Source organism: Chanos chanos, chromosome 5 (genome assembly GCF_902362185.1).
Source record: "Chanos chanos chromosome 5, fChaCha1.1, whole genome shotgun sequence".
In the NCBI taxonomy this organism is placed as follows: Eukaryota; Metazoa; Chordata; class Actinopteri; order Gonorynchiformes; family Chanidae; genus Chanos; species Chanos chanos.
In genome coordinates, this window is record NC_044499.1 from 13,484,346 (window position 1) to 13,509,668 (window position 25,323).

At 39.4% G+C, this 25,323-nt stretch overlaps 1 protein-coding gene and 1 long non-coding RNA gene across 2 annotated transcripts in view; one reads left to right on the forward strand and one right to left on the reverse strand.

Moving 5' to 3' along the window:
- Positions 1-4,672: 4,672 nt before the first annotated feature.
- On the forward strand, positions 4,673-6,071 carry LOC115813422 (uncharacterized). The gene is made up of 4 exons (XR_004025294.1): positions 4,673-4,746; positions 5,068-5,127; positions 5,453-5,554; positions 5,822-6,071. It is a non-coding gene; the product is annotated as an uncharacterized LOC115813422 (long non-coding RNA).
- Positions 6,072-7,769: 1,698 nt separating this feature from the next.
- Positions 7,770-25,323, reverse strand: part of LOC115812185 (receptor-type tyrosine-protein phosphatase mu) — a 98,614-nt gene continuing 81,060 nt past the window's right edge. The window contains exons 25-36 of the mRNA XM_030774669.1: positions 24,923-24,959; positions 19,498-19,595; positions 16,080-16,196; positions 15,334-15,488; positions 14,856-14,991; positions 12,932-13,081; positions 12,323-12,496; positions 12,004-12,135; positions 10,402-10,527; positions 9,678-9,841; positions 8,150-8,285; positions 7,770-7,823 (exon numbers count right to left, since the gene is read on the reverse strand). Of these exons, the coding sequence (XP_030630529.1) occupies positions 7,770-7,823; positions 8,150-8,285; positions 9,678-9,841; positions 10,402-10,527; positions 12,004-12,135; positions 12,323-12,496; positions 12,932-13,081; positions 14,856-14,991; positions 15,334-15,488; positions 16,080-16,196; positions 19,498-19,595; positions 24,923-24,959 (1,479 nt within the window). The remainder of the gene's footprint in view (positions 7,824-8,149; positions 8,286-9,677; positions 9,842-10,401; positions 10,528-12,003; positions 12,136-12,322; positions 12,497-12,931; positions 13,082-14,855; positions 14,992-15,333; positions 15,489-16,079; positions 16,197-19,497; positions 19,596-24,922; positions 24,960-25,323) is intronic.

Sequence of the window (25,323 nt, forward strand, 5' to 3'; positions counted from 1 at the left end):
AGCACAAAGTCCTCTTAGTCATTTGACCACACTTAGTCAAACAAACTGCTCTCTTCTCTTGCTAGCTTGTGTTATGGAGTTAAATTAAGACTTTGGTTAAAGTGACTGTACACTAAAGTAACAATAGTAGCAATAATACTGACAAAAAATCAAGATATTTAGAGTACTGTCAATCCACAGACTTACAAGTATATGAAAAATAATAATAAACGGAATATATTTCAGGTGAAATAACCAACAGAGATATTTCAGGTGAAATATCTCGGTTGAAATATGTCTGTATGAGTGTGCAGGACTTGAAAATAGGTCAGAGTATGAAAGTTAGTTTAAGCTAACATTTCCATAGATGTAGAATTGTGTGTGTGACTTTTAAGGTTAAAGGCAAAGGCTATATGTGCTGCAGTAACCACAGACAACCTGATGATGGCAGCAGTGTAGCATCACATTGATTTGAGTTTCTGATGCTTGGTAGGTTCAGCCCTGAAGTGCCTCCGTTGTGTATCCAAACCTGGGACAGCTTGTACCACCACTAAAGAGACATGCCCCAGTGAAATGAATGCATGTGTTACAGCCAAATTCTCCTTCCCTAAGTGTAAGTTTCATCTTTGATATCTGATGCTCCACACAGATGATCACACATTTTTTGGCAGAGTTGCTAAAAATTTTCAAAAGTGAAAACAAATGCCAAGTGCTCAAGTCAACGCATTTCAGTAATGACATACTCCCACTCAACGTTAGAGAAATATATCCAGAAAGTCCACACATCCAGGCCTGAGACTCTCTCTGGAACTTAATGTTCTGCTACACCTCTGCAGAATCTTCATGAATAATCTGGACAGGTCCAGAAGGAAGTTAATACTGCTGGAAAATGAAGGAGGAGATTTTACCTGTTTTAGAAATTAAACTGCAGGATTCGGCCTTTAGTTGCAAGCTAAGGATGGGATCCTTTTGCAGCTTTAAGATCTTCTCACCAGTATTACTTCTAATCTTGTTAAATTCCGTGGACACATATAACTGTAACCATGTAAAACCAAGAAAAGTGTTTGATTTGTTTTTTCTCAACTTCAACCAGTCTACAGCTTCCAAAGATGCATCAAGATGTCTGACTGTGAACTTTTAAAGTTGATCCGTGGTGCAAACATCAAATGCTGCGAAACAGATTTCTGCAATACTCTCTTCTGAGAGATGTTCCGGCTGGACTTTGCCCAAACTCATCAATGTTGTTAAAGATAATAAAGCATAAACGGAAATGTAAAAGTGTTGCTTGATTCTTTTGTAATTCAATGGAGGAGACCTACTTTGTATTCTCTTCAGTCTATGGAAACACACACATCCTCACATATTCTTTTAGCATTTATAAGCCTTACATGTATGTAATTTGACCCACTCATTTGTACAACTGGTTAATAAAGTTGAAGGGAATAAATACATGACGTGTGGTGCTTTTGTGGCATGTAGTGAGAAATGGACTGAGTGTGACCCATAGAGGAACACAGAGAAACTGCACTGGTGAGAATAGACACTGGATTATTCAGGTTGTGGTCTTGTCAGTTTTTAGCCTTTCTATCTGTTAGGTAGGAAGACCATTCTTTAAAAATGTTTTTTTGTAAAATTAAATAAATAAAAATTGACTGAAATGAATAAAATAAACATGGTCTTTGTAACTGATATATAGTTATGCCTCTAGGCTGCTCACATTCTTTTTTTACTATATACCTAATATATCTAATACAAAATAACTTTTGTTTCATCCTTGTTGTTCAGGTGTATTTTCATGACCTATTCTATGCATTTGTACATAGTAAAGTTTCATATCTACGTATTTATATTGATTTATGGACACACATACACAGTCTATACGCATTCATACTTTCAATATACTTGTAGACTTATCAAACTATAATTCATATATCACCTACAGACTGACACCACAGATGGACACTGTGTAGGCACTGAATATATCACTTTCAAAAGTCAAGCAATAACAATGTGTAGGAAAATACACATTATTTTTGATTAACAGAGAGAGAGAGAGAAAGAGAGAGAGAGAGAGAGAGAGAGAGAGAATTATATTCTTGTCCAGGCTGATTCTTTGTCAAATTTCAAAAGGCAAAATCAAAACAGCTGTGGAATTTACCATCACTTTGAAGCAGAGGAAGACCAGACATCAGTAATCTCCAAAAATGGAGGGAAAATCTTCTATGACACATAGAAGCTGTCATGAAGTTCAAAAGCAATCCAGGAATCTGGGCAATGCTCTGATGTTGATGATGTTGATGAATAAAAGCAATCAAGGCAGTTCCCAATGAATGTAATCAAGGCAATTCCCAGATTTAAATGCATAAACGTAAAAGTACAGGAAATTGACTCACTCCCCGGATTGTGAGGGTAGAAAGTAAACAAGGCCACTGTCAGAGTTTGTCCAGGTAGTGGAAGGGTGCAATAACCTGCTGGGAATTTACAGCACGGAAACCTTCAGAGGAGACTCGAAAACTTGTTAGTGGATTGGATTAGAAAGTTATAATGATTTACATTTTAAATTATATTGCATTTTAATGAGCACACATAAAGTAAGGTAATTAAGAGGAGGTTGACATTTCTATTAAAAAGATCAGTGCTTCAGTCCAAAATAGTTTGGAATTTAGTCAGTTGCTTTTTTTTAAGGTCAGTAACTCAATTTTGTTGAGTTTTGTAGTTTTTGTAGGTGTCCCACAGGAGGGTTATTATTTATTATTTATTTATTAACTATTTATTAAAATGGGCATTTCTTTTCATATAATTTTTTCATGACATCAGAAATATGCTATCTAGGATATAAAAGGGCATTTTACTACAACCAGAACAGCATACACACACAAAAATATGTTGGTCATTTGTTCAGATGAATGAAAAAATAAAAAATACGTTGTTTGAACAGGCTACAAAGAATGAGTCATATGGACTGTCAAGATGCCTCTTGTACGTACTGTTCAAGCATCAACGTCCATACTTTTCTTTTGTTTATTTCTTTTTTTCTTAGCATATACTAAGTCCAAGACGACTTCATTTATATCTAACTTGGTTCTAGTATGATATGAGATATATATATTGGGGCAAAAATGATTGTATCACAGAGCATGAAAAGGCCACATTGATACACTGCGGATGTAAGCTCGCGATTTTATTGCAGAAACTCTTTGACATGGTCTTCTGATAAATATAACCTAATAATAATAAACTAATAATGACAATGTGGCAGGTATGCTGCAAAGATAATAGGAAACATTGTGAAATGAAACCTAAGAAATCTAAGAGCATCAGCTATGAGAGTACTATCAGAGTTTTAGATATTTGTGTTCAAGTTTTGCCACCTAAGACAAAATCAGTGAGGAAATTTATCAGTTTTTATGCACATATATTAATTGTTATTTATGTTTGATTAGTACATTTGATTACATACATTTTGATTAGTACTATTTTCGTGCAGTCTCTGTTTGAATTACGTATAGTATAGTATTGAAGTTTATTTACGAAACAGAAAGCGTATTTCACTTTCAAACTTTTTGTGACAAAATGCCTGGGTTTAATAAAGCCTACAGCATGAAACAATAGAGATGTGAATCTTCACTGGTCTCACGACTCGATTCGATTACAAAACGATTCTCGAAGCATCACAATGCATCTTGTCCTCCATGTGTTTTTTAAATTGATACATATGTAAAAGCATATATTTTGTCAAGCTCGTTTTTGGCTATGTTTCCATAAGAACCGATTACATCTGCTTTTAAGATACTGGGTGCGTTTTTAATCTCTGGCTGCTGGAGATGTAGCTCTCCCTCCGCCATGTTTCCAATCACACCAGGCACAAATGATAAACAGAGTATCCGGGAAGGGGTGTGTGTGTGTGTGTGTGTACTTTTTAGTTACCTAGCCTACTTTATTTACAATAAAAACAGTACGCTGGCATGTATGTTATATAATTACAGTTTTAAAAAACGATTATTTTCTTTTCTGCATCAACGCAGAATCTTTCACAAGATTCAGAAAAGTCACGGCATATGGATATAACACATTAACAAATACATTAATGCTTTTAAATTTTCTAAAACTCTTACTTAGCCTAGCTCTAACTAAAGGCATGCTAACTTTCTGGGTTTTTATTTATAGTTCAAATGATAACTGAATTCTAAAACACTGGGACTGGCTAGCTACTTCCAGCTGAGGTGTACTCTCTCCAGACAGGTCATGTTAGAATGCTAATGCCTTCAGAATGCTATGGATTGCTGTCTAATAGCTAGAGAAAAGCATATATCATAGATAGAGGAAACTTAAGCCAAATATAAGTTTAACTTGTTAGATATAATTTGTTATGTTCCTCATGAAAATACTTTGGAAGAAAAATGTCTATTTTAACTGTTTATGTTGGTTTAAAGTTATTCTTAATGTTCATTCCACAATTTCTTTTTCTTTTATTCCTGAAAAATGACTGTTTCTGTCCCTTGAACCACTTCTAATCGCTGTACACTACGGTGAGTAGGTTGCGAAACTTTGTTACTATTGATTTGTTGATAAACCTGAATCATTGGACAAAATTTCCGAAGATTCAGAGGACACAAATGATTGGCCATCCAAACTCAGCATTCACACCACTAATGTGTTTAAAAGAGAGAGAGGACACTGTAGATAACATGTGTCCTGAGAAGACAAAAGGATTCAGTGATACAAGCTAACGCAGATCACATTAAGCAGAAGCACACTACCAGAGTGGTAAGTTATTTAAAGTCAACTCTGTGTTACAGATGTTGTAATTTTTGGATTCTTTTTTGAGTTAGAACTTAACTTTTTTCTTTAAGTGTTTTAGTATTTTAAAGATGACAGTGAAAATACCGTAATATTCTTTATGAAATGTTTAGGTGTTCAGAATGTCTTTTATATAGAAATATTGATAATTATTAATCAAATAACAAATATACAGCTGACTAATTCATGTTAAACTTGGCAAAAGGCCAAAGTATAACTCATCAAATGATGTTTAGAGGTATCTTGACATTTTCACAAAATATTAAACAATGTTTTGCTCTTCTTTAGACAAAATGATGAGGGTTCTGATTCTTGCACTTCTCTTTGGGGTGGTTTTCTCACGTCGTGGTGAGTATATGATTCTCTCTTCAAACTCATCTGGCACAGGTGCATCTGAGTCCTCTCCAACATAAATCTCAACTGAAGTACTAAAATGAAGTAGTTAGATGTTTCATATCTATCTATCTATCTATCTATCTATCTATCTATCTATCTATCTATCTGATTATTGCAGTTAGGTTTAGGGAAGATCACACTCAATATAAAGTTGCTTTCTTTAACTGGGAAAATGACCTTTAAAGCAACAAACTGCTGTGCGTTTCTGTAAATTGAAGAATCACACACACACATCATATAAATATACATAAATATGATGGCCATTACTGTATTACAGAAACTCCTCTACAGTGTTGTACATCCCCTGACTGCTCCACCACAGAAACCTGTGACCTCAAGAAAGATGCCTGTATCACATCCAAACTCAAACACTATCCATGTAAGTCTTCTCATGTCTGCACACACAGCTCCTATGGATAATTTTACATTAGCAACATTTTGAATTTAGGTAAAATTGGTGAAATTTTGAATTAAGGTGCTTTAACTTTGTGGTGACCAAGGTGAGGGGAGTGTAATTAGTGTTAAGGAGCAACTGTGTAAAAGGGCACAGTTTGAAGTTCACAACTAAAAAAAGAAACAACAGGAATTACATTATATTGTTCAAACAATTGCTCAGAATGTTAACCATATTCTGTTCCTTCAACAGTTACAACATTTTGGAGATGCGGGAGAAGATATGAATGCCTTATATCCATCCCTGTTTTCACCACACGGTGTTGTCAGACAGACCTCTGCAATAATAAACCCATAGAGTAAATCCTCCAGGTGATATATTTGACACATGAAGCTCTAAACAAAGAAGAACAGCTGGGCAGGAGATGTTCAGAGATGAAATATAATACAATATAATAATAGGTGTTTTGGCTGTTAAAAAAAAAATAAAATAATTGTTTGAGAACTTCTAAGTTTTGAGAATTTGTTTACAAAAACAAAGAAGATGTCACCGAGTTTTAGCACCAAGTTACACATACACATACACACACACACACACACACATACACACTGACCTAATAAGTATGATGTGACACGGTATAAGGTCATCCAACTTTACAATATTCATCACTCAAGCACATGTGAAATAGGGCGTGCTTCACATCCAAGTTTTCTTTTTTTGATATTTTTCACTGATACATATTCAACCTGGTTAGTGACCTCATAACCTTATCTCTGGGATCGTTGTAAAATGGAGCCTACTATGCACTTGCTGGTACCAGGTAAAACTTTAGGAGTTCACAGGTACTGAACACATAGACCAGATTTCACAGTACTTGGCACTATATGTTGAATAATGCACTTTTAAAATACTGTACATTTGCATCCACTCCTCTCTTACTCCAGCAGAGTAATGCAACCTTATTTGGGGGCTGTTCCCACACACATATATGTGTGTATATGAATCTGTTTGCAATATTTGTAAGCTTATGTGTTTTTTTGGTGGTATAAGTTATCTCTACACCACATTGTTGCATTGCTTCTGAAACTCTGAAACCACATAAACCACTGGGTATCCATTTTGAGGACACTGATAAGATGACCGACAGACAGACAGACAGACAGATAGCTAGATAGCTAGATAGATAGACAGACAGACAGACAGACAGACAGACAGGCAGATATACAGACAGACACAGTTCAGAGGACAAACTGTTGTTTGTTATTGATACATATATTTGAACATGTACAATATCTCTTCAAACAAGATGAACAAAAGCAGACAATACAATTAGGGCACTAAAAAAACAATGGACCCATCAAACATGATTGTCACTGTGCTTCACGACAGAAGTACACAGAATGAATAAATAATCAGCTAAATATCTAATATTTACAAATTTGTTTTACAATGATAAACAAAAAGGAGTGCAACCAAAAAAAGGAAGAGGGAGAAAAACAAAGCTTTGGATCCTTTTGACGTGGCGCACAGTAAGCGATGGCATCGTTGTCATGACAAGTCCTTGGAGGCGATGACAGTTAGGTTAATACACGCGAGAGAGTATCATTTATGTTATTCATTTTGACAAATGATGTCCACTATATATATATTACAGCATTGAGCAATAAGAAATGCCAAAACACAATGTACAGCAAAACGTACACTGAAATCTCACACTAAGCTTAACATGATGCAGACTCATTGTCCAAGAGTGTGAGGAGTGTGATGAAGGCCAACAAACAAGAGTGAGAGAGAGAGAAAGAGTAAGAGAGTGAGAGATAGAGGGAGAGAGAGAGAGAGAGAGGGAGAGAGAGAGAGAGAGAGAGAGAGAGAGAGAGAGAGAGAGAGAATCCACCCAAGTGGACTTTGACTAACTCAGGTGGTAATGCAGACTTCACTAAAATATTGAACACACCCCCATTAAAAATCACTCTATTGAGAATACATTGTGCTCTTCTGGGTTTTCAGTTAACTTGGTTAGATGGATGAATGAGCATTTAATGAGTTAAACACACTGTACACACGCACACACTCACACACACACACACACACACACACACACACTCACTCATCAGTGGTCTGTACAGATAGTCTGAAAGTCACTGCAACAGGGTCCTTGCAGCAGAAAAAATCCCAAGGCTTCAGTCTGCGTACTGGTCAGTTATCCCGAGCTCAGGTACTCCAAAGCCACCTCGTAGCAGAACTTATACTGGTCCTACAGAGAGGAGAGCACCGTTACTCTAAAGTGCTACATTTAGACATAAACAATGCAGCACTGAGTACACTTCTCAGCTACTGATTATGGAAAAATCAGTTTAAGAGTATTCCACCATGATCAGTTAACACATGGCCAAAGCAAACAGGTCACTGCTGTTAATATCTCCAGTGGAGTCCTACTCACAGAGTCATACACAGTCAACGCAAGGACTCATATAATAAACATTCTATGAGCATTTAGTATGAACATCTAGACAGGGATTAAGCCTCAGTTTTTCTAATTCTGCAGGTCTTCTCAGTGTAAACGTATTATAAATCACATACCAGTAAGTCCACCATGTTGGGCTTGTTGTTCCTTAGTGTTTTTACGGCGTGGAACACGTCCACAGAGTGCTGGTGACGGAGCATTTCACTGACAATGCTGATGGCACAGAACGTTCCACTGCGACCGCCGCCGTTCCTGAGAGGCAAACGGATACTCATACGGGTCAGGTCAGGGGTCAAAGGTGAAAAATGATTTACACCACTTAAAAGATTTACACCACTTAACATCTCTCTTTAATAAATAACAAAGTCGTTTACGAAAAATGAGTAACTTCAATACAGTACTGTCAATGAGCATAACTATCACGTCAGGTGAGACTATGTGATATAATTATGCTTGAAATGATTTGTATGGAATATCAGATAATGGTTTGCGGGTTACTCATGAATTAGCATTTAATCATGTGTACATGTGAACACACACACACACATGCAAGCAAACAGGGTTACAAATATTAGTAAAACAATTCATGCAGTTTCTAGATTGTCTAAGCATTTGAGTGTATCTGATGATTTGGTGAAAAACAAATTGCAGTAAGAGTGCTGGGCCAGTAGGTGGGGATGTTTATCCTCCTATTTGACATGCTCTAAATCCTGGAGAACAATAGAGAGATGAACATATTTGACACAAACACAAAGCTTTAAGGCTCTAATCTGATTAATGTGGCTTCTAATTAATGGAATAATGATTATTGATTTGTTTAGATGGTGTTACTTTGGATTCAGTGAGGTGCTTGTGCTAGGACAGAGTAATTATTTGAAAGCGAGAACAAATTTAGTTAACACAATTTTGAATCAACAACTTTGTTAGAAAGATTTACTGAGATGCTATGAGTTTGTTGTTGGGAAACAATAAAGTATGAGGCTTTAGATTTGTTCCTTGTGTAAAAATCCCTTTTTTGTGTTGAGTGTGGACATTGAGTATACTAATAGGTGATTCAGTTGTATACGAGTGATTAATAAACTGTGCGTATGAATTGTATATGAGAGACTTTTCAGGAGGACTTTCATCGAATTGAGTGTTGCTGAATTTTAAATTGCATTTGAGTAAAAAGTCATAAGTTGAGTTGCTGAGTTGAGTTGTTGTTAGTCCTGTACTGTGTATCAGTTATTTAGTCCCTATTCTGGTTCAGAAGTCTTAAACTGTGTGAGGCCTGTGAGGTTGTGCATAGCAGAAGCCTTCTTGAATGGGCTATAATGTGTGAAGTCCTAGGGTGTTTTGTAGATGTAAGTCTTCAACTGTGTACGAAATGGACCTGACAGGTCATATACAGCATCTTAAATGTTAAAAGTCTGTGTGATTAATTAATATTGTATGAGCTGTTAAAGAGTTTTTGCAAATGTGAGGTTGTCTTAAACCCTAAAGGTGTTTATGACCTGAAAGTCGTCATTATAAACGTTAGACTGCATATACCTTTTTACAGTTCGGGTCGCATACGAGTTTTGACATGTCAAGACGCATGTGAGTTGTCGTAAGTCGTATATGACTTGAGGTGGAGTTAAAAGAGAAATGGTGTTGAAGACTTACAAGCAGTGCACCACCGTGCGGCCCTCCCCTCCGTCGTATTCCTCTTGCCATTTATCCACCTGGTGGATGAGTTTGAGGAAGGAGCGCTTTGACACCGGTGTGTCTCTGTACATGGGCCAACCCAGGAACTGGAACTGCTGCACCATACGATAGCCATCCTGAGGCTAGACGACATACATCACATTAGTTCTATGTCACACCACTGTCTTTTAGCGACAGTAGCACTTCAAATGCCGAATGTCTAAGTACTTGGGTGATCGGTATGGTGCCAAAACTCAATCTATGTTAGCCATAAATCTGAAATGACAAATGGAAGTACTCAGATATGTTCTCAGATAAACCTTTGATAAAGTATGCTGTCTACATGACCATCATCTTTATACCTGAATATCAATATATTCCCCAGCCTGAATTGGGAATGAGAATCCATAAATTACATGGCACTGCAATGTATGAGGAAACCAATAAAAAGCTTTAAAACTTTGTTCAGTTGAAATGCAGACACAACTTCAAACACAAATTCAATTTTGGTTCGGTGTTGTAATTTGATCATAATCTCCAAACATACACTGGGACAGCATTGGAGACAAGGCTCTACTGAGGATTCATTGGTGGCTTTAGCTTTTTCATGGCTGTTGCCATGTAGCAGTAAGGAGCTTAACCGTCAGCAGGTGAGCTGAGGTGATCACTGAGGTCAGCTCAGCCGGGGACTGTTTGTTCCTACCCGAGCTGCATTGTAGATCCGGAATATTCTACTGATGATGTCTTCCTCTAGGTCAGCTGACACGAATTCCACTTGGAGAGGTCCGTGCCGATGAACCCCATTCTCTGGCCAGTACTGAGGGCACAGCTAATAAACACACACACACACACACACACACACACACACACACATGCACACATGCACGCACACGTGCACACACACACACACACACACACACACACACACACACGTAAGCTCTCCAATATATGAGAAAAGTGACTGTTTTAATGGTTGTTTTTTCTGGTGAACACACTGGTATTGAGACTCTTACAAAATAGAATATAGATTATCCCAAAGAAATACAAATACTCATACGGAGCCAGTAAATATGCACAAAAAAGAGACTGCAGTAGGAGAAATCACATTAAATATTAATTCACGAAAGCTTTGAGTGTCAGAGAAAGACAGTGAAAAAAAGTCATTTAGACTCCATGAGAATCAGATCATTGACTCTTCATGATCTATTCATAAATTCAAATAATCTAGCATTTGATCATTTCTATTAAAAAGAAGAATGCGTGAATTCCCCACAATAGCAAGCCATTGTGTTGCTTTTTGTAAAAGAATACAAGATCAAAAGATGTTCTGGAGAAAGCTTTAGTGCCTCTCGTCAGTGGATTATCGACTCTTCACTTTGGCACCTCTTTTTGAACTATATGGAGGATATGGAGGATGGGGCTGGAGGGAGAGTTGCCTGTTCAGTTTATAAGAGGAGGGAAATTTCCCTATTTCCCCATATCAGACACACAGCTCCAAAAGAACGACAGCTGGATTTAAACTTTCAGCTTTCACCCAGCCAACGCTCAGACATGAATGCATGCATGTATATACGCACAAACACACACACAGACACACACACACACACTCAGAGAGAGGGGAAAACACACTGAAGAATGAAGTTATGTGAAAAAAAAGAGCAAGGGAAAAGAAGAAAAGTCTGTTTCCTCTGAGGTCCTATTAAAACTTCACAAATTCTGCATATGCAAAGCAAAGACCTTGATGAGGGAGGGAGAGAGAGCAAAGGATAGCTAACTAGATAGATAGATAGACAGACAGACAGACAGACAGACAGACAGACTGACAGATAGATAGATAGATAGATAGATAGATAGATAGATAGATAGATAGATAGATAGATAGATAGATAGGGTGAGAGTGAGAGGAAGAGAGAGAGAAATAAGAGAGGAATAAGAGTGTGAGTGTGTGTGTATGTGTGTGTCTCCACCTGGGTTTCCTGGTCTCTGTGGCTACAGTGAGAATATTGAATGAAAAGCTCAGTCACATTGGGAGTAGACTGTGGTGGTGGGGGTCTGGAAGGGGGAGTATTTTGTGAGGTGGAGGTGGAGGTGAGGGGGGAGCGGGGAGACTGGGATCACTGCTCCTCTTTCAGCTTTGATCCAGGGGTGTTATGACAGTGCCTCAGGCTGCTGCCCCCACAGAACATCACTCTCTCTCTCTCTCTCTCTCTCTCTCTCTCTCACACACACACACAATCATACACTCACAATCTTTTTGTCTGTTTCTAACTCACACACAAAGTCTAACTTTATCCTCTAAGCCTACCTGAGCAGGGTCAACATCATTGAGCATCACTATGGATGTGCAGTGATAGTCCAACACCAGTCTCCAGAAGTCTTTCACTGTGTTTGGTAAAGGATGCTGGGTAACAATGAATGCGGAAGGCTGCTTATAACTCTGGAGAGAGAGAGAGAGAAGAGGAAGCAGCAAAAATCAGAGTAGAGACAATTAAACACAGGGAAAAGCAAATGGAAACAAATGATAAAAGGTAAAAATCTCTGGGAGACTGTCTAAAAAAGATCATGCCTCCTCCCTTAACTGCGTGTGTTGACAGACACAGTCCTTCGGGAGGTTGTAAGCTTACATCCATAAGCGCAGCGTTAATGTAGTTACTGCTCTCTCCGTCGATGGTGATTAGGAACGGGAGACAGCGATCAGGTGGCAGAACATCCATGCAGCGGTTCTTCTCGTGGTTCCGTGGCAGCAGCGCAATGCTGCAGTCCTCGACACGTAACGTTGGTGTTACCATGTTGAGAGTCTATAACACAGCACAACAAAACTTTCTCAGTATCACTTCATTTCACATCTAAGAAATGTATGAAAGATTTTCAGACTATTTAAAATGTGATGTTTACAATGTTCGAGTCATTAGCTGTCATTAGCTGATGAAATTAGCTTCATGGTTCGAAATGATGGAATTTGTTTGTGCAACAGCTCCTCATTAATGTTTGTCATGTCCTCAGTCTATTCATTTAGAACAGCAAAGCTTACATTGTTGGAACTATGATGTAATGGAAGTTATTATGTTATTAGGTTAGTTCATAAACTTATAAAAACTAGACATGTATCCTTAAACAAAAGCAAAAAAAAAAAAGCTGTAGTTTTTACTCTTCACAGCAAAGGTATAAAACTGGTACAGATTTGACTAAAACCTCTAAAAACAAATATACAAAGGTATTTGTTCGTGACCCACCCTGAACTCTTCTTTTATCGGACTGGAATTGGTCTGCGGGTCCAGTCGATTCATGTCATAGTAGACAGAGCGAAGCTGATTGGCTGGGATAGTGGTGTCACCACAGAGACACGCCTCCAGAATGGCATCATGAATAAAAACATACTGCTCCTGAAAAGAAAGTGGTTAAAAAGACTAAGAATGGCACGTAATCTCCATATAGTCTCTATTATAATGTTCCATTCTGAATCTATACTGTTGCTGACTGAAAAATACACTTTTTCAGTCACCTACGAACCTACAGTAACCATTTAAATACATTGTAACAACGTAAATGCAATGATGTGATGTTAATTATTTTGCCAAGAATCTGCTCTGTAAACTAGTTTTATACCCTCTGGGTAAATGAATTCATCATACATTTAGTTTTCTATTTTTTTTTTTTTGTTGTTGTTGTTGTGAAAATCCCCTAGTTACATTTTGACAGAGAGAGAACAGCAAGCTATCAAATTTCATCAGCACCCAACAAAACATTTATAGAGAGCATACATTATGACAAATAATCTCAATGTCCAAAACAACTCCGATTTTTCCTGAATATGACAGAAACTGGAGGGGCATGGCAGAACATGCTAAATCAAATTCCCATCATTCTGCCAAGAGGAGAGAGGCTCTCAGCTTGACGCAAATCACTCTTGAAGTGACATTTGGGAGAATCTTGCCTTGTCACTTTTGACTAAAGTGTTGACACAAGGGTCAGTGGGTTTAAGCTTTGGCAGTTAGCATAGTGTCTAATGATCTTTCCTCTTTCTGCTGGTTCTGTAACTGTTAAACTAGAACTAGATGCAACATAATGGTCAATATGTGAAGCAAACAAAACCAAAAAGAACAAAAACAAAAACAAAAACAAAAAAAAAGAAAGCAAATCTTTTGCAAATTTGAATCTCCCTTCTAATTTTCCACCACATTTGCAAAACAAATTTGTTCTGTTGTTGAAAATTTCCAGTGACAGTTCAAACATGCACATAAAAAGGTAACAAGTGCCCTTAGGGCCATGGTTCATGCCAAAGTGAACAAACACCTGCAAGGGAAAACAACACACTCACACACATGCACACGCACACACACACACAAACCACACACACACACGCAGACACACACATACGCACACACACAAAAACACACACACATATATGCATTTGAACACCCTCTGAAGGTCAGTGAACTTGAGGAGGGTGAATCAGAGGTGCGTTTGCTCTGTGGATTCTTGAATCCCAATCCAGACGTCATCTATGAAACATTTGCCCATTAAATCCAATGACGCTTGTGATCTAAACGGAATTACAGTGAAATGATGCATTCAGTAAAGCTATGGCTGCGTCCAGATGGTCCGTGTTCACAAAAGCGAGTAGTTCTTCAGTGCTGTAACCACATTAAAACGTCAAAAGGACTAAAAGAATGCTCAATCCAAATAATCTCTGTGGCTATTCATGAGCCTTTATGATCTTCATAACTGCTGGGATTGTGTCACGTACTCTGTCCTGATTGGCTCTTAAAGAGGAAGGACGAAGGTGGAAAGTGTTTGTGTTCCACTGGTTGGACGAGACAGTCAACAGTGGAGATGACACGATTCCTCTGAGTGAGAACAGGCCATGAATGAATACATACATACTGTATACAGCAGCCATGAAGCTTAACTGACTGTTTCAATCGATGAAGCCAATTCCCTGCCTCAGTGCCAACCCATCAATCATGAAAACATTTATTTCTCTTTTATGCTTTCTACCTCCAACTTTCTCCAGTTTGTCACTTCCTTTCTCTCTCTATTTTTCTTTTTCTGCGTTCATACTATAGTTCTCCTCAAATGCTTTCTTTGTGTACCTCTTGTGTTGCTGTAGACTCATTATGTGAATATGGAGTGTAATTGTCATTAGAGTGCCATTACCTCTGTTTGGACCATGTTGACTCTCCGGGAACGCAGCTCTCTCACACAGTTATAGATGTCGACCACGCCCTCCCTCTCTGCCATGTCTAGCATAATGTCAATCACAATGAAACAGCCCGTGCGTCCCGCCCCAGCGCTGTAAACAGACCATTCACAACACAAATTTATACAGGCATGTAAATATGTAACCCAACTCTGATTTCAATGGGAAAAAGTGAAATATCATCTCAATAAAAGAGAACTACGACAGATAAACTATTAACGACACAAACATCATACACACACTTTTTTAAATGACAAAATCAAAATTCATTTGACAATTGCTAAAAATCTTAAATGGAGTACACCATTCATTAAAATACTTCAAACGTACTATGAACTAAGGTGCAAAAAATTTTTTTACACTGATAGAACTCATGAGCAGTAACACATGGAAACTGTAATAAGTATAAAAATATGCGGATGTGTGGCCGGTCACCTGCAGTGGACTACGATTGGGCCGGCGTTGGCTGGGTTCTTGGCTTTGACCCTGCGTATGAAGCCCAGCAGGCCTGTGGCGTGGTACGGCACGCCGTGATCTGGCCAGCCTGTGAAGTGAAACTGTCTGATCTCTCGGATCTCGTGGGCTCCTCTCTGTGAACAGACACACGAGAAGAAGGGTAACGGGAGCTTACCTTCCTCCGCTCCACCTCAGCACCGCCTGCAACCGCTCCCTCTGGAGTTACAGCCACATCACTCCACAAACCCTCACACAAACCCCAAATCATCACATTTGACACAAACCCCCAAATGACCATATTTGATCAAAAATTTGGAGGCTTGCCTGTTATGGCGATAAGTAAAATAAGAAATATGATATGTCTACATCTTCTCCCTTTATGTTCTCCATAGAAGATAAGAAATGATCAAATGTAGTACATTAACCACTGAACTGGTGCCAGACAGTGAAAGTGTATGAAGTCATTAGGGCATAGTGTGTGTGTGTGTGTGTGTGTGTGTGTGTGTGTGTGTGTGTGGTGTGTGTGCGTGCGTGTGTTTGTGTGTGTGCGTGCGTGTATGTGTGTGTGTGTACGCGTGTTTGTGCACGTGTGTGTGTCCGTGTGTGTTTGAGCACGCGCATGTGTGTGTATGCGTGTGTGCACGTGTATGCGTGTGTACGCACATGTATACGTGTGTGTGTGTGTGTGTGTGTGTGTGTGTGAAGGTCTCTGCTTGCTCTCATACCTTCTCTACAGCGAAGGTTCTGATGACATACTCTGAGAGAAGCTGAGTCTCGATCAGAGTGACCTTTATGTCTCTGTAGATCTCTGTGTCGTCTGGCCAGTATTTACAGCACTTCACCTGAGAGCAGGAGGAGACACACTCTTTTAACAGTTCATTTAGACCATGCATCTCACAGATCTGTATCTCTACAGACCTATAAAAATCCCTCTATAGATCTCAAGCACACCACAACAAATGAGAAGTCAACTCATCATAAAATCACTAAGCAACTTTTTTGAGAAAACTTTTTGAGCACTGAGGTACCTATAGGACCTAAAAGGTCAAAACTCTGTGAAATATGTTGCCTTGTCGTTTAACATTGATCTATATGAGGATTTGACCTTCGATGTTTTGGTGGACATGTTGTGATACCACAGTCAGGTTCCAGTCTTGCCACCCCTACAGGGCTGCTGTCCGTATATCACTGTGTCCCATTGCTGCTTTTCCAAAAAACCCTGCCGTAGCCTACGTACACGGGCTCAGATGAGTGTCAGCATGCAGGATATCAGTTGATATACTGAAGCTCATATTTAAAGGTTATAATACAACATATTGTGCATTATTCTTAAAAACTACATAAAATACCAGGATATATTGAGGAAAAAAAGGTGTCACAGTCTTTTTCTCAACTACAGATGAGTTTGACTTAGTATTGGATTTGTCTCAGTTCTACTGAAAGCTTTGAATGGATTTCTCAGGTATTGACACAAAGGTAATTCACACATTAATACGTTTTCATTCTCACACTGATAACACATAAATGAGATCATGACTTCTTGATCTGACATTCAATTCCACATCCCATTCTCTCTGTTAGGCTTCTCCACAAGCTTACTTTCTGAGGGCAAGAACTTGTCACAGTGGAAACCACAGCAGCCAACGCAATGTTGGGCTTTATTGAATAAAGTCAAATTTTTGGCTCCTAGTGAAGTGGTTACCTTCTTAAAACCTTGGCATACACTCTTACACAATTTTTCTCTTTCAGCTATTGTGTTTCTAGCACGGGGCTAGAGAAAAGACAAACACGGTCAATGATAATGTTCGCATTAACAGTTCTATTAGATCTCGTGAAATAAAATCATATTAAAAGAAATAATACTGCCCAGCCAATGGAATATTACAGAAATATGTTAAAATAACTCTCACTTATTCCCCAGGAGCAAAATTCGATGGCAGTCCACTGTCCGTGTCCCAGTATTAAACCAATAAACTGTACCTTTCCTCATATAGCGTAATTATCTTTGCCATAAGAAAAATAGACAGAATTGTAGCACAGCGAGATCATGAAAAATACATTAAAGCATGACACGTTTTTGGTAGAAACGCACAGAACGACAAAATTCAATTTTCTCTCACAGATCTACGCAATCATTAAGGCCGAAATTAGATTTTAGTATCGAGTGACACTGGCGGCACCGAAGAAGAGAGCGCGAGATCCCTCAGTGACACTTGTGATGAGTAATCCTTGAGAAGAATCATGAAGCTTGAGTCTCATCTGGGATTACATTAAGCCAAAGCCATTATAGTATTTCATCAATTAAGATCAGCAAGCCGCTCAGGAATGAGATGTTGGAACCGTGATCTGCACAGACACGCACAAACAGGCTTTAACACTTGGAGTAAATCACAAAGAAAATACGAAAATGCATACACACAGGCACACACACTTATTTTTATTCGTGCTTTCTCTGTCTTTACATCCGCTACGACTCTCGCACTGCTCTCTGCATCCGGCAGAGTTCCTCTCGCATGCCTGGGAACTCTCAGAGTTCCTCAGTGGCTGATGGGAACAGATGGGCGGCTGTGTAATGCAGTGGTGGTTTTATGGGCCCTCTGCGGGGAACTGCCGTCACGGCGACCAACTGCACCCTGCACTATTTGATGAGGATCATATAGCAGCCTGGCACAAGCCCCCGGAGCAAGGCACATCTGTAGAGATGCACTGAGAGTACAGCCTTACAGTAGCGGGAGCTCAGATGGTTAGAATGATAGGGAGGAGGATATTAAGGGAGACCAGGTGATGTGTGACTTGAGAAATGCCTAAAACAGATCTGTGGTTAGGGTGTTTGAAGGTAAGGCCCTAAAGGTGCACTCCTATAGTTACAGCTCCAGACCGTTAGCTCATAAAACAGCTGAGAGTAATCCACAAGGTCCTGCAAATCTGCACAGGCGAACCAGATCATACCATCTGAGCATCTTTAGAAATAGATGTAGCAGGCAAGCGTTTGTCAAGTTTTCCCCAAATCTAAAACATCATCCTGAACAATGAGAATTGTAACACAACTGGAAAGCTCTCATAGTCAGGAATCTCTACTGTTCATGAAGAGACTAACAGTCTACTTGGCTATACTGACACATCTTACAGTCGCCAAAGTGATTTTGTAGTGGTGTAACAACGAGAAGCTGTCTCCAAATGTACTGTTTAACTACAAATGTTTAATATGTTTAATTTAAAAGGCATCTTTAGTTGAAACATCATTTACAGTTATGTAGCATTTATGATCTTTTCTCTAAGATTTTAAAGATATCTTAAGTCGTATGAGTGTTTTAAGATGTATATTTCTGATATTCTTGAAAAACCGTGCATGTGCAGATTGTATATATGCAAGTTCAGTCATTTTCCATACATACAAGTGTATATTCAGAAGTTGCCACCACAAAAATGTTAAATGAACACTTTGATGATTTTTGATTCAGACAACAAAATCATAGTGTTGTTAAGACTAGCATTAATAGTGTTCACATTTAATATTTTATCATGTAACATTAACAGTGACAGAGTTAGAAATGTTGTCAAAGCAAGCAAACAAACAAAGAAAAAACCCACTGGGAGACAAAGGTGTGCTGAGTCCTACCACTCCATCTCTCCACTCCGAGATGTTTTCCCCAGTGCACAATTCATGTGAGAAGAATCACAACTATGACCTTAAGCTTCCGCTGCCATGGCAGTCTGAGCTGTCGGATGTTCCTCGAGCAGTCGAAGTTTTTGGGCACAGTCAGCAAGACCATCACAGCTAAGGTTCTAACTGTGAATCCCAAATGCATCTCTCCACTCTTTTACACTGCCTTACCCAGGTCTGCCACTTGGGAGTTGTACTCTAAGAATATTTAATTGCAGAGAGTGCACACAAGACAGAGAATTCTGGATTTCCAGGATTTAGAAAGATACTTGGTATTACAAACATTCAACGTTGTATGCTATATTTACGCTTTAACATATTCTTCCTACTCTTCGGTTTGTTAATCCTATCGACCGACCAGCCAGTGACCAGCACTAGAACCTCAGTATTTTCATAATCTATATTTTTAATCGAAAGCCCTAAACACCAGACTTTTAACACTGCTGTTTATATATTCTGCTCTACTGCCAAATACTTACCCTTCCAACTTCTACCAGGTTGGTCACCATGACAATTGTTGCCGTGTTCTCTTGCCACACCATCCTCCAGAAGTCAAAGACAGTCTCCTGCATTGGACCTGCAGAGAGACAAACGTTGGAGGAGGTGCAGAAATAGATTGAACAGTGTATAGAGGAGATTCCAATCTTTATGACAGCAAGTGTAATAATGCAATGTGCTAAAATGCTATATGATGACAACATTCAGAAAAGACATTCATCTTCCTTCGTTTGAAAAAAACGATGGCATATGTTACGCAACATTTAAATACAACATCCAACAAGTCACTTCAAACGTCTTCCCTATTTCTATTAATGGGGGAGGCTATCTGATCCAAAATAACAGGTACTTTTACACACAGCCACTTTCAAAAAGGTGTGAACCCAGTTCAGCTGTGTATGCACTCTCTCATTACTTAGGAAGCATTCAGTCACTCTCAAATTTAAAATTTCACCCTACAATAATTGCAGATTGATAGGAATTCAATTATGTATCTAATAAATTCAAATTATTATTGTTGTTAATCAACCACCAAGTGTAAAAGAATTGCTTTTGACAAATTAATTAGTGTATGCAAATCCATGTGCATCCTCCGGAGTTAATGCGCATTACCTGCAGCCAAAGACAAGTTACAGTGAGAGACGACACACAGGGACCTCCTGCTCTTCCTCTAACTCATGAAAATGTCATTACCAAGCATCTGGACTACGCTCTGCTCCTCTGCACACACACTAGCACACACATATATGGACTCACACACACACACACACACACACACACACCACACACATACTTACACACATATACACACACTTGCACCATTTTCGCATCTCTCAGAAAATCTCCACGGATCCCCGGATCCTGCCTGCTTTCCTAGAAGTTCATCAAGGGGGAAACATGGAAATAGAATCTCTCCCTCTCATCTCTTCTTAAATCTCTCAAAGTTCCAATGTCTCCAGACACTCATTTTCCCTCCCACTCCGATTCCACCCACCAGCCCAGAGGGAATTCTCAGAATATTGGGTGGTGAATTCCGTGTTAAACAGGACATCTGGTGCGTGGGATCTGAATGCCACACTGCAACCGGTCATAATACAGTGACTGATCTCTTGGAATATTAGACAGAAATCACTGAACGTCGAATAAAGAAATGAAAAAAAAAAAAAAAAAAGACCCTTTATATTTTGGATGCAGCATGTGGCTTTGGTTCAGGAAACTTTACTTTTTTTAGAGAAGTCTATCTGTAGGTGAAAATGACCGTATCACGATTCTTCTTATTTCTTACAAATTCTTCTTAACTTCTTACAATTTTTTTTTAAAGACCATTATACTACAGATAATGGATGTCTGAAAAGCCATAACTGGCATAGCAGTAGTATTTTTTTTTTTTTTGCAGCTCTAAGAAAGATGAAAGACAGTGTGATAGAGTGCACGGTTTCTTTTTTGCAAATCATTTGGCTAAGATCATCAGATGGGGAAGTGTAAGAGTTCACTTCATTGTCTGCTATTATTGTTGAACTGAGTCATTCTCGGCAGTCTGATTGGTATCAATGACCTAATCATCAAATTAGGCCTCTTGAGTGAGTTTGACATGCAGGCATTGATTGGCTGGTTCATGAGAGAGAATGAATCATTAGAAACAGGGCTGAGAAGTGGGAGCACTGCGTGCAGATCCATTGATGTAAAGAATGAACTAGACCACGCTTAGACGGAGGGAAAGAAGAGTAAAACACTGAGTGACAGTCTAAGGGAATATACAAGTTGTGGCTTTAGCCCCCCCCCCCCAAAAAAACAGTGAGACTTCTCTCCTTAAATAAGATTTTTTTTTTATCCCCCAGATTCAAAAGATAACAAACAAACGCAAAACGTTAATATTTGAAATCACTGAAAAACGCTCCTATACTAAACTCTTCTCATGAAGGGCCCAACTTACAGAAGAAGTTTAAAAAGTAAAACCCTTAAGAGAACTTTATGCTGAAGACTCAAATTTCTGATAAAAAAAAAAAAAAAACTGCAAACACTTCCTGTATCTGAACTTCCAGCTGTCAGGAGATGCTGACACTTATTTCTGGAAGCAGCCCATTTTTCTTCTGAAGTGTGTGTGTGTGTGTGTGTGTGTGTGCGCATGTGTATGTTTGTGTGTGTTTGGGTGTGAGAGAGGGAGAGAGAAAGAGTACGAGAGAGAGAGAGAGAGAGAGAGAGAGAGAGAGAGAGAGAGAATGAGAGATGTGTGTGTGACAGCTGCTGAATTCCCCTAGCCAGTGCACCGTAAAAACTACTGATAGACACAAACTCTCATCCTTCTCCTCCCATTAATATTACATGATAACCACACTCACATTACATACACACTGTCCTCCCTATGGGCTCTCACATCCTACCCTGCAAATGATAAAAACTCGGCGCTGGTGGCTTTTGGCAATCAGGGATACTGGACTCAAGAAGAGAATGAGAGAGTAAGAGAGAGAGAGAGAGAGAGAGAGAGAGAGGGAAGAGGAAGAGTGGGAGGTGATGAGAGGGGAATCAGAAGGGGGGGGGCAGTCTAAGTGGATGTGAAAGAAACTCTTTCACTTTCCTCCAACCATCCATCTAGCATCCATCTCTCCAAGCTGCTTAAGGGGCCCCCAATTCACAGCCTCCTGCCAAACCCTGCCTCACTACACTGTATACGCCTGTTCTGAGGAGGGGGTGGGGCACTCAGGCCCTCCAAATTTATGTGTGTATCTGTCAGAATGTATCTATGTCTGTGCGTGCGTGTATGTATTTGCGTATTTGTCTGGGTGTGTTTATGGGCATGTGTGTACGTGTGCGAGGATGCGCACGCACGTGCATGTGTGTGTGTGTGTGTGTGTGTGTGTGTGTGTTTCTGTGTGCGTGGGCGTGGTCTCTCTTTCAAGTGAGGGACCAGTAGGATGCTATGCTTTAATGAATAAATGAGTGGGTTAATGAGGTTCAGGGCACTTGACGACAGGCTTTGATGGACTGGCAGCTGTTGCTCGAACCCTCTCGAGCTCAAAGGTGGATTGCTTTTCATCAATAAGTCTGCACTCCGCTGCATCACTAAAGAGCGCCTTTACACAACTTCACTGGCCACTATACTTTCACAAGGCCGATCAGCTCCCCGACTATATGCTGCTGAAAAACAGCGAGGGCTAAAATGCTATGGCATGAACTTGGCAATGTGTACTTATTAAGATTAGTAAACTAACGGGAAACGATTTCATAGCACACTGAACACACTAAAAAAAAACACGAAGAGAAATATGTTAAAACATATCCTCTGATGTCATATAGTTATGATACTGTAAATATAAGTTCATTGTAAAGGCCTCATATTTAAGAGGCAGAACATGCCTAGTATGGTGGTATTCCCATATGAGATAATAAAAGTACTGAAATAAGGTGAAGCATATTTGCATTTATTAGCATTGAGTTGCAGTGTGCACACATCCTATGGGACTGTAAAATAATAAAATAAATAAAAAGTCTGATGGTGTGATGGAGCTGCCCTCTGCTCTTTCGAACTAAGGTTTAGTTTGTGGATTCTCAAATTCAAAGAGACAGAACTCTCCCACTGTTCCTCTCATCTCAACCCTCTTCACTCTCTCTCTCTCTCTCTCTCTCTCTCTCTCTCTCCACTCTCTCTCATTCTCAGTTTCTCTCACTGCCCCTCCCCCTCTCTCTCTTTGTCTTTGGTGTCAGTGGCCTGCACTCCTCTCTCCTGATGTTCAGGAGACGATGACTACGACTATGATGATGATGATGATGATGATGATGATGATGATAAATTATGCAGTGGGCTGATCTCTGAGAGAAAAGAATTTTTTTTTTTTCATTTGAACTTTGAAGTGCAGGGGCTCGTTTTCCATATCTGCAATGCTCTTGTGAAATGATTATCTGAACAACCACCTACTCTACTTTACAAACAGACTAATGTCAATCTGATTCCCTCACTCAGTGACTCATTTAAGTCGCACTGGCTTCAGAGATGTCTTGCTTCTTATTTTTCTTTAACTTGAACTTCTTGATTTATTATTGAAACAAATAATACCCTCCAAATGCAAATGTATGAATGTGAGGGGATAACAGGACAGGCCTGAGGCTAGCAGCAGTTTGTCCTAAGGCTGCCACTGGCTAATAGAACCCACAGGAGTCTTAGCCATGGCTAGGGCTAGACGCATCAATCTCACACAAACATAGATAAATGAACAGAAATATAACAAAGAGAAAAAGAACCAGGGGGGGACACTAGAGATGACAAAAGGCTGATGTACGACGTGGAGAGGCATGGAAAAAATAAAGCAGAAAAGAAAGAAAGTTTGAATGAATGACTAACTGAATCACTTCATGACAGAAAGACAGAGAGAGAGAGAGAGAGAGAGAAAGAAAGACAGACAGAAACAAAGAAAGATGGATGGATGGACAGATGGATGCATAGTTGGATGGATGTAGAGATGGATGGATGGATGGAGGGATGAATAGATGGATGGATGGAGGGATGGATGAATGGATGGATGGATGGATGGATGGATGGCTAAATACAGGTGGCATAAATGACACAAGTAGTCCATAGAAACAGAGGTAAGTGACTGTAAAGATCAGAGTGTAGGACAGATATGTGACAGAGAAGCTCAGATGAGAGTGACACAGATAGAAATGAGAGACTGGAACAGAAGTACAGGTGTAGTGAGTAGTCGTCAGTCCCCTCCTTGCTTTGCCATGCATTACATTCTTCTACACTATGTCTGCCAGCAGTGGGCTCTTTTAATTGAGACACGGAGGAGAAGCAACTGATGCTTTAAAAAAAAAAACAAAAAAAAAACAGGTAATTATGCAACTCCCAGCTCCACCACAGCAGACGGAGAATCCATTAGAGGCTGATCGCATACGAGCCTGCCCGATTTTTTTTTTTTTTCACAGAGCTACAATACTCTGGTCCCAGAGAAACTCTGAACAATTAACTATCAATCAGACTTAACCTACGAGGTCACCATCAGCCTGCGCTTCCCACCACCGATCTCCACAGGCAAGATTAGCCAAGTGACAAACTGGGTGCGGGCAGGCAGGCTAATCCATTTATTTATGATTCTCCCCTCTGCCAGGCAGATTAATCGCTCCAGATCCAGAGAGGAGCAGTGTGGCTGGCCAAGAAGGAGGAGGAAGGCTGTGGGCTACAGTGATGGTTATATTCACCACTCATTTCTGAACGCCCACACACACACACACACACACACATACACACATGAGTATGACTACACACACTAAGACGCACACATATTCTGTTGGCTGAACATCAAAGAACAGTTATCATGAGTGATTAAGGGAGCAAACAAATAGGTATACCTTCCACAGGCACAAATAAAAATCAGAATTAAAAAGCTTGTCTTTCCAAGAGTTGGTTCTTACCTTGTGTAGCAATGTAGTGATTTGGTCTGTGGTAACCCTGAAGTTAAGAAAAAAAAAAAAACACATTTAGAGTCATCCTACAGTTAGACAGGGCAGTAAAATATAAGTTACAATTTCACATTTTTAACAAACGTACTTATTCACTCACATCAATGTAAGTATAAGCATGTGCTAACATACACACAAGCCAAAAGCATCCAGAGAGGAAAGAGTGATGACAGGTCATAAATAACTACAAATATATATATAAATAAAGCTCAGAGTATGTCAGCAATCTGTCAACAAGTCATTAACACTACAGCCATTTTCTGTTTACTACAGAAATTTCCCGAGAGAAAACACACAGACACACAGACACAGACACACACACACACACACCTACGCGCACGCAGACACAGACA